The 9,688-nt window shown below is 42.3% G+C and overlaps 1 protein-coding gene across 2 annotated transcripts in view; it reads right to left on the bottom strand.

The window, feature by feature from the left end:
• Positions 1 to 9,067, bottom strand: part of klhl15 (kelch-like family member 15) — a gene marked incomplete at both ends in the record, with an annotated part of 13,948 nt that extends 4,881 nt beyond the window's left edge. The window contains 6 exons of one of the 2 annotated variants that reach the window (XM_080050542.1): positions 627 to 788; positions 1,002 to 1,139; positions 2,708 to 2,794; positions 5,716 to 5,904; positions 7,878 to 8,016; positions 9,048 to 9,067. In XM_080050542.1, coding sequence (XP_079906668.1) covers positions 627 to 788; positions 1,002 to 1,139; positions 2,708 to 2,794; positions 5,716 to 5,904; positions 7,878 to 8,016; positions 9,048 to 9,067 — 735 coding nt within the window. Of the gene's footprint in view, positions 1 to 626; positions 789 to 1,001; positions 1,140 to 2,707; positions 2,795 to 5,715; positions 5,905 to 7,877; positions 8,017 to 9,047 lie in introns of those variants that run through there. The other variant, XM_080050541.1, reaches the window with a different exon arrangement.
• Between the last annotated feature and the right edge of the window lie 621 nt (positions 9,068 to 9,688).

Genomic DNA, 9,688 nt, shown 5'->3' with positions numbered 1-9,688 from the left:
ATATTATAATTACTTTCTACAAAATCTGCTAGGAAATAAAACCCAAAATTCTACACACTGCAGGTTTAACCATCCATTGTGTATGCGAGGTTCGTCGGACAGTTTACACTGAAGTATACAGAAGAATTTTAAAAAAAACTGCCCCATATTAGGAAAATTGCAATATGCGATAACATTGTTAAAACTATGTAACTTTGTGTGTGTCAGAGAAGAGAAACATTTTCTAAGGTTTATTCTCATAACTGAATAAACAAACTTTCCTCACAGGTAAAATGTAGATCCCTGGAACACTGTTTGAAGTTAGAAAGCTTCCTGAAAAGTTACTGTTTCACTGTTGTTGTTGTTTACAGCAGCAGGGCCCACAGTTTGGTTTACAAACATATTCTAGTCTCACGTTTGGTTCCAGGTTCCCGAAGATAATTTAGTTTTGATTTATGATGATAGAATTATTCAATACTAAGAATCTCTTGTAGAGAAAATATGCAACACACACACACACACACACACACGCACACACACACACACGCACACACACACACACACACACACACACACACACACACACACACACACACACACACACACACACACACACACACCTCCCCCCCCCACACACACACACACACCTTCTCAAAGATGTTAGCGGGCGTCATGAGGCAGAAGCGCAGCGATTGGACGATGGTGTCTGTGTGTCTCCATCGGCGACGGTCTTGACGTAACCATGACGTCACGGCCTCGTAGAGTTCTATCTCTGGAAACCGGCTCAGAGCGTCGCTGTTCAGATACGCCTGAGGGACAAGGAGACCTGTTAGTGTGTGTGTGTGTGTGTGTGTCTGTCTGTCTGTCTGTCTGTCTGTCTGTCTGTCTGTCTGTCTGTCTGTCTGTCTGTGTGTCTGTCTGTGTGTCTGTGTGTCTGTGTGTCTGTCTGTGTGTCTGTCTGTGTGTCTGCCTGCCTGTCTGTCTGTCTGTCTGTCTGTCCGTCTGTCTGTCTGTCTCCCTACCTGCAGTCTTTCCAGGCTGAGGTAGGAGAGGAAGTCGGCTCTGCTCATCAGAGGAACAAAGTTTTCCAGTAGAAAGTTATCGAGCTGCTCCTGAACGCCCTCAACTCCCACGCTGAAGTCCTCCAGTAAACGCATCACCTGCAGGCAGAGAGAGAGAGGGTTAGAGTGTGTGTGTGTGAGTGTGTGTGTGTGAGTGAGTGAGTGAGTGAGTGAGTGAGTGAGTGAGTGAGTGAGTGAGTGAGTGAGTGAGTGAGTGAGTGAGGCCCTTTCCCAAATGACTCCCTATGCACTCCCACTCCGTGAGCGAGTGTGACTCGCTGTGGAGTCACCCTCGCGGCTGTGGAGTGCCACTCGATCATGAAGGGGAGGGTATAACAACGGCGCGGCTTTGGCAAGCCCTCGCCTCTGTCAGACGGAAACAGGAAGAAACCTGGAGACACTAGTTAACTGTTAAGTCTTTATTTCTCACCCTAAAATAAAATTCCACCACTTTTATATTTGACCTGAAACACTCTTTACATTCATAAGCTACGCATGTGAGAGTAAATGTAGTATTGAATAAAAACAAACTCACTCCCATGCTTTTTTGGCTGCATAATTTATTTTTTGTTAAACATTTTGTAACTGCATATTCTTAATTTTACCAGCTCAGTCTGTGGAGAAAACGGGTGGGTGATCCGCTGTTTAATTATCCTTTTAGTTTACATGCACAGCAGCATACACAACCAGGGAAAAGAACAATAGTCTGCTAAAGCATGTATTCCACTTGTCATGATACGTTAATCTGCCATTTCGACCCGCGAATCGCGGCAGTTAATTAGCGTGCATAAATTATAATGCACTGCAAAGGTGGTCATAAATAAGAAAAGTCATGCGCTCCAGCTGACTGACGTCACCGCCGCTATTACTACCCCTCATTGGCTTTAACAGTAACACAAATCTTACTAACAATTTAAGGAAATAATAATCACTGTCCCTTATTAACTTGTGGGCATTTTCTTCAACTGCTTCGTTTTATCTTTTATCCACGCCTTGAAAATACACTAACGGTAGACAAGTGGCATAATCAAATCAACAAGTGTAAAACAACATGTTAATTCCAAAATTGTAGGCTACCCTCTGGTTCCGTCATTTAGGGCTATGCATAAAAATAAACAATCAAATGTCTGTTTGAGGTAAGAGAACGTTTCATTTATAATTCGGGAAACAAACTCCATGGAACTCTCATTTGTAAGTTAGCTCCTCCATTCCGGACTTAATTGATTGGCGGACACCTGTGTCAAACGTAGGGCTAAGCCACCATCGATGCAGACTCGGTGATCGAGGGCTTTATCACCCACTCACACTCGAGGCTCTGTGGTTTGGGACGACACTCAATATGGCGGGCTCTCCTCGCGAACGCGCAAACGGAGGGATAGTGGATAGGGATAGGGTGTAGGGGGTGGATCTAGATTGGGCCTGAGTGAGTGAGTGAGTGTAGTCCTCCAGTAAACGCATCACCTACAGGCAGAGAGAGAGGGTTAGTGTGTGTGTGTGTGCGTTTGTCAGAGAGTGAGAGAGAGAGTGTGTGTGTGTGTGTGTGTGTGTGTGTGTGTGTGTGTGTGTGTGTGTGTGTGTGTGTGTGTGTGTGTGTGTGTGTGTGTGAGTGTGTGTGTGAGTGAGTGTGTGTGTGTTTGTGTGTGTGTTTGTGTTTGTGTTTGTTTCACCTCAGCACAGTTCTCCAGACAGATCTTGGCCAACAGGAAGGAACAGCAAAACTCTACCGCCTCCGTCAACTGCACGTACATCGCTGCCTAGAAAGGGACAGAGAGGGGGGAAACTAAGGTTGCGTTCTGAATCGCATACTTTCTACTATATAGTATGTAGAAAACAGATTTAGGATGTCCCGATTCTTGTGGCCAGATATAGGATGGTTAGAAGTACCCGGATGTCCTACTTCATCCGGCCAAGATTGTTAGTGTTGAAAACTGCATCCTATTTGGGCAATTCTGACCCACAATCCAGTGCGCACGTGAAGTGACGTCACATCGACGAAGCATCCATATGAAAACAAACGGGGATGCGCCGGATATACAGTCATATGAAAAAGTTTGGGAACCCCTCTCAGCCGGCATTATAATTGACTCTGCTTTCACAAAAAAAAGATAAAAGTGGTATGTCTTTAATTTACCAGGAACAGCTAAGTACTGGGATGTTTTCCAAACAAAGATTTTTTGAAAAGCAGTATTTGGTTGTATGAAATAAAATAAAATGTGAAAAACTGGCTGTGCAAAAATATAGGAACCCTTGTGGTTTTGTTGATTTTAATGCCTGTAACAGCATGTAAAACTGATGACTTTAAACACAAAGTTGGTTGGATTATGTTGTTAAGCCTTGAACCTCATATAAAGGTCTGTTTAATCATGAGAAAAGGTATTTTAGGTGCCTAAATGCAAGTTGCACTTCTCTTTGACTCTCTGCAGAAGTGAGACAGAATGCGATCATCAAAACAGCTCCCAAAATATCTGAAAAACAAAGATTATTCATTGCCATGGTTTAGGGGAAGGCTACAAGAAGCTTTCCCAAAGGTTTCAATTGTCAATTTCGACTGTAGGGAACGTTGTCAGGAAATGGAAGGACACAGGCATAGTGGCAGTTAAACCCAGGCATGGCAGACCAAGAAAAAAACAGGAGCGGCATAGGTGGAGTATTGTGAGAATGGTTGCACACAACCCACAGATCACCTCCAAAGACCTGCAAGAACATCTGGCTGCAGATTGTGTATCTGTACATCGTTCAACAATTCAGCGCAATTTGCACCAAAACATCTGTTTTTTATAAAGACCAAATAACTTAATTTTTGTCTCATCAGTCCAAAGCATTTTCTTCCAATATGAAGCTGGCTTGTCTAAATGAGCTTTTGCATACTCCATGCAACTGTATCTGTGGCGTGGGCGCAGAAAGGGCTTCCTTCTCATCACCCGGCCATACAGATGATTTGGTGCAAATTGCACTGAATTGTTGAACCATGTACAGATGCACAATCTGCAGCCAGATGTTCTTGCAGGTCTTTGGAGGTGATCTTTGGGTTGTGTGCAACCATTCTCACAATCCGCCGCATATGCCGCTCTTGTACTTTTCTTGGTCTGCTAGACCTGGGTTTAACTGCAACTGTGCCTGTGTCCTTCCATTCCCTGACAACGTTCCTTACAGTAGAAATTGACAATTGAAACCTTTGGGAAAGCTTCTTGTAGCCTTCCCCTAAACCATGACAATGAATAATCTTTGTTTTTAAGATCTTTTGGGAGCTGTTTTGATGATCGCATTCTGTCTCACTTCTGCAGAGAGTCAAAGAGAACTTGCATTTAGGCACCTAAAATACCTTTTATCATGATTAAACAGACCTTTATATGAGGTTCAAGGCTTAATAACATAATCCAACCAATTTTGTGTTTAAAGTCCTCAGTTTTACATGCTGTTACAGGCATTAAAATCAGCAAGACCACAAGGGTTCCCATATTTTTGCACAGCCAGTTTTTCACATTTTATTTAATTTCATAAAACTAAATACTGCTTTTCAAAAAATCTTTGTTTGGAAAACATCCCAGTACTTAGCTGTTCCTGGTAAATTAAAGACATACCACTTTTATCTTTTTTGTGTGAAAGCAGAGTCAATTATAATGTCGGCTGAGAGGGGTTCCCAAACTTTTTCATATGACTGTAAAAGCAAGAGGCAAGATCAAGACGCAATCTTATGATGAAATAAGAGAGTAAAGTATGTTCCAATAGTATGCCTACTGCATCCTAACTAGATTATTTTTATCGTCGGATGTAGTATGTAGAATAGAAAAAAGAAAGAGTATGAGATTCGGAACGCAACCTAAGCCTGCGTTCCAATCCCCATACTTCCATACTATTCAGTGTCCCAATACATGCATGTCAATTAAAAATCCAAAGTTAATATAAAGCCTAGACTCTGTAAACTGGTATATGTAGAACACGTACATCACTGCTTTTAAAGGGAAAGAAGAACTATAGTGAAGATGGAGGGGTGGCCATTTTGAATAAAAAATAAAATAAAAAATCTCGGTTAATCATAGCAATTCTACGTTTCGTTGAAATGCACCGCCCACTCCTCCTGAGAGTATATTGAGAGTTCATTATCCGTCTGTCTGTCTGTCTGTCTGTCTGTCCGTCCGTCCGTCCGTCCGTCCGTCCGTCCGTCCGTCCGTCCGTCCGTCCGTCCGTCCGTCCGTCCATCCATCTATCTATCTATCCATCCATCCATCCATCCATCTGTCTGTCTATCCATCCATCCATCCATCCATCTAACCATCTGTCTGTCTATCCATCCATCCATCCATCCATCTAACCATCTATCTATCCATCCATCCATCCATCCATCTAACCATCTGTCTGTCTATCCATCCATCCATCCATCCATCTAACCATCTGTCTGTCTATCCATCCATCCATCCATCCATCTAACCATCTGTCTGTCTATCCATCCATCCATCCATCCATCCATCTATCTATCTATCTATCTATCTATCTATCTATCTATCTATCTATCTATCTATCTATCTATCTATCTATCTATCTATCTATCTATCTATCTATCTATCTATCTATCTATCTATCTATCTATCTATCTATCTATCTATCCATCCATCCATCCATCTATCTATCTATCTATCTATCTATCTATCTATCTCTCCATCCACCCATCCATTACCTGCAGTATCTCCTGCACAGTGGGCATGCTCAGCTCCAGAGACCCGTAGTACATGAACCTCAGGATGTGTCCGAAGCCGGCGGCCGTGAGCCCCTTCATGTGGATGCGGTCCTGGTCTCTCTCCCTCATGTCTGCCGTGAACATCACACGGAAGTAATCGCTCTGGGTGGCTAGCAGAGCCTTGTGCGCCTGGGGAAGAACCATGGATATATATGATTTTATTCAGGACACATGAAGATCCATAGTACAATGTATAAAAAATAGACTCAATACATAAATAACAACAAAAAGCACACCAATGCATGCAGATTAAAAAACACAAATAAAATAAAAGATCAGCATACAACACTTGCAGTATACAAAGATGCCCTCCAATGTCTCCAGAGTGAGGATGAGAACCTGACAGAGCTGAGCCCAGGCTTGGCCAATGCCTGAATAATACTGTTTTTAGATGATATGTTAACATTAGCCAGGTTATGACTTTTATTCTCTGCTACTTTTTTTGAGTGGAGTTTACATTAGTGGTTTACTTGTAACCAGAATGTGTACACAATACATTTTACTGTCTTATTTAGAAAACTATTGATCATGTTATATATAATTTATTTCCATATTATCTTTCAATGCAGATACAATGTTCATTGTTCCCAATTTGTTAAAGAAAACAATAATGTAACATGTCACATTTTCCTTAATAAAAAATAAAAATAAAAAAACAGGTTAAGACTTTTTCTGTTTTCTTTCACATCAAAAGACCCAGACTTGACCCAGGAAAAGAAACATGTATGGGTGAGTGAGTGAGTGAGTGAGTGAGTGAGTGAGTGAGTGAGTGAGTGAGTGAGTGAGTGAGTGAGTGAGTGAGTGAGTGAGTGAGTGAGTGAGTGAGTGAGTGCGTGCGTTGTGCGTGCGTGAGTTTGTTTGTGCGTGCGTGCATGCGTTTGTGTGTGTGTGCGTTTGTGTGTGTGTTCGTTTGTGCGTTCGTTCGTTCGTGTGTGAGTTAGTTTGTGCTTTGTGTTTGTGAGTGCGTGTGTGCGTTTGTGTGTGTGTGTGTCAGTTACCTGGAAGTGTGTTTATGGGTGTATTTAGTTGTATCAGTAGTCACCTGGAAGTGTGTTTATGGGTGTATTTAGTTGTATCAGTAGTCACCTGGAAGTGTGTTTATGGGTGTATTTAGTTATATCAGCAGTCACCTGGAAGTGTGTTTATAGGTGTATTTAGTTATATCAGTAGTCACCTGGAAGTGTGTTTATAGGTGTATTTAGTTATATCAGTAGTCACCTGGAAGTGTGTTTATGGGTGTATTTAGTTGTATCAGTAGTCACCTGGAAGTGTGTTTATGGGTGTATTTAGTTGTATCAGTAGTCACCTGGAAGTGTGTTTATGGGTGTATTTAGTTATATCAGTAGTCACCTGGAAGTGTGTTTATGGGTGTATTTAGTTATATCAGTAGTCACCTGGAAGTGTGTTTATGGGTGTATTTAGTTGTATCAGTAGTCACCTGGAAGTGTGTTTATGGGTGTATTTAGTTGTATCAGTAGTCACCTGGAAGTGTGTTTATGGGTGTATTTAGTTATATCAGTAGTCACCTGGAAGTGTGTTTATGGGTGTATTTAGTTGTATCAGTAGTCACCTGGAAGTGTGTTTATGGGTGTATTTAGTTGTATCAGTAGTCACCTGGAAGTGTGTTTATGGGTGTATTTAGTTATATCAGTAGTCACCTGGAAGTGTGTTTATAGGTGTATTTAGTTGTATCAGTAGTCACCTGGAAGTGTGTTTATGGGTGTATTTAGTTATATCAGTAGTCACCTGGAAGTGTGTTTATGGGTGTATTTAGTTGTATCAGTAGTCACCTGGAAGTGTGTTTATGGGTGTATTTAGTTGTATCAGTAGTCACCTGGAAGTGTGTTTATGGGTGTATTTAGTTATATCAGTAGTCACCTGGAAGTGTGTTTATGGGTGTATTTAGTTATATCAGTAGTCTCCTGGAAGTGTGTTTATGGGTGTATTTAGCTGTATCAGTAGTCACCTGGAAGTGTGTTTATGGGTGTATTTATTTAGTTGTATCAGTAGTCACCTGGAAGTGTGTTTATGGGTGTATTTAGCTGTATCAGTAGTCACCTGGAAGTGTGTTTATGGGTGTATTTAGTTATATCAGTAGTCACCTGGAAGTGATGTTCCTCGATCATGAGCGTGACGTCCAGCAGCAGCCTCTCCTCGTACAGAGCTCTGAAGCCCGACGACACGGAGCCGTCATGAGCCGACGACCGATACGCCTCCACGTCCAACCCCGACATAACACACCTACAGAGGGGACAGAGGGTTAGAGAGTGTGTGTGTGTGTGTGTGTGTGTGTGTCTGTGTGGACACCTGAAACAAAAAACCCACAAAAAGATGGAGAATTTTTTTTTCTATAAAAGATTTTTTTTTTTGCCATTTTTATGCTTTATTGATAGTGTAGAGACAGAGGTGAAATGGGGCAGAGAGGGGAGTGACATGCAGAGAACGACCGCGGGCTGGAATCGAACCCGGGTCTGCTGCTGGCCGAGGCCCATGGGGGGGACGCCCTACCAACTGAGCTAAGGGCGGCCCATAAAGATGGAGAATTTAACTGAATTTTTAAATGCATGAATAAATAAATGCATTGGAGAATTGTCGTGACACCCCTAATAAAAACCTTAACGATACCATCCACACACACACACACACACACACACACACACACACACACACACACACACACACACACACACACACACACACACACACACACACACACACACACACACACACACACACACACACACACACACAGTATATAAAAGAAAGAAATTCATGAATTCTTTGCAACGCATGTGTCACTTCATCCAACTTCAAAGTCATGTGCGCACACACACACACACACACACACACACACACACACACACACACACACACACACACACACACACACACACACACACACACACACACACACACACACACACACACACACACACACACACACACACACACACACACACACACACACACACACACACACACACACACACACAGAGGAAAACATAACTCCAATGCACACACGCACGCAAGCACACACACGCATACAGTTCACAGTTCACAGTACACACACACACACACACAAGCACACACACACACACACACTGCACACACACACACACACTGCACAGAGAGGAAAACATAACTCCAATGCACACACGCACGCAAGCACACACACGCATACAGTTCACAGTACACACACACACACACACACACACAAGCACACACACACACACACAAGCACACACACACACACACACACAGAGCACACTCACCTCTGATTGGCCACGGGCATGTCAGGTGGGTTGTCCGAGCCAATCAGAGGAAGGTGTGTCAAAGTCAAATCACCTGGACGACAAACCACAGAGTAAGTGTCTGCACCAGCAAAACACACAGAATAGTGATATGTGTGACTGTGTGCACAATAAACCTCTGTATTTAAGACCTACGGGTACTTCACCGGTGGAAATATGAAGGTGTACTGAACTCTGAGATCCTATGTACTAGTAGTATAAATGTGCAAACATTTTAGAAATCGGTTCATCCTAGCCTGAGAAAAGGCAGAAAGACTCACTTTTATTGTCTCACTGTCTAACCCTACATTTTACTAGTGTGACATCACAGTAGTAAAAATGTAGGGTTAGGATTAACAGGACAGATGGGCCAAGGGAAGACTGAGGGAAGAAAAACCTCATTCATTATGTTATAATAGCGATTTTATAATGATAGAACGCCGGTTCCGTATGGGTGAAGTATTCCTTTAAGGGCCAAGCGTATGTGGATTAAAATCTCCACTGTTAAATCAAATTCAATAAATGAAAGTGAACGTGTGTCATAGTATGCATGGGAGTTAAGTTAAGTTAAGTTATCTTTATTTGTCAGTTGTACACAAGGCACATTGAAATTCGTCTTTTCG

The sequence above is a fragment of the Ammodytes marinus genome, assembly GCF_949987685.1.
Source record: "Ammodytes marinus genome assembly, chromosome: 21".
NCBI lineage: Eukaryota > Metazoa > Chordata > Actinopteri > Uranoscopiformes > Ammodytidae > Ammodytes > Ammodytes marinus.
Note: the sequence above shows the minus strand (reverse complement) of the source record. Positions and strands in the feature narration are given on the sequence as shown.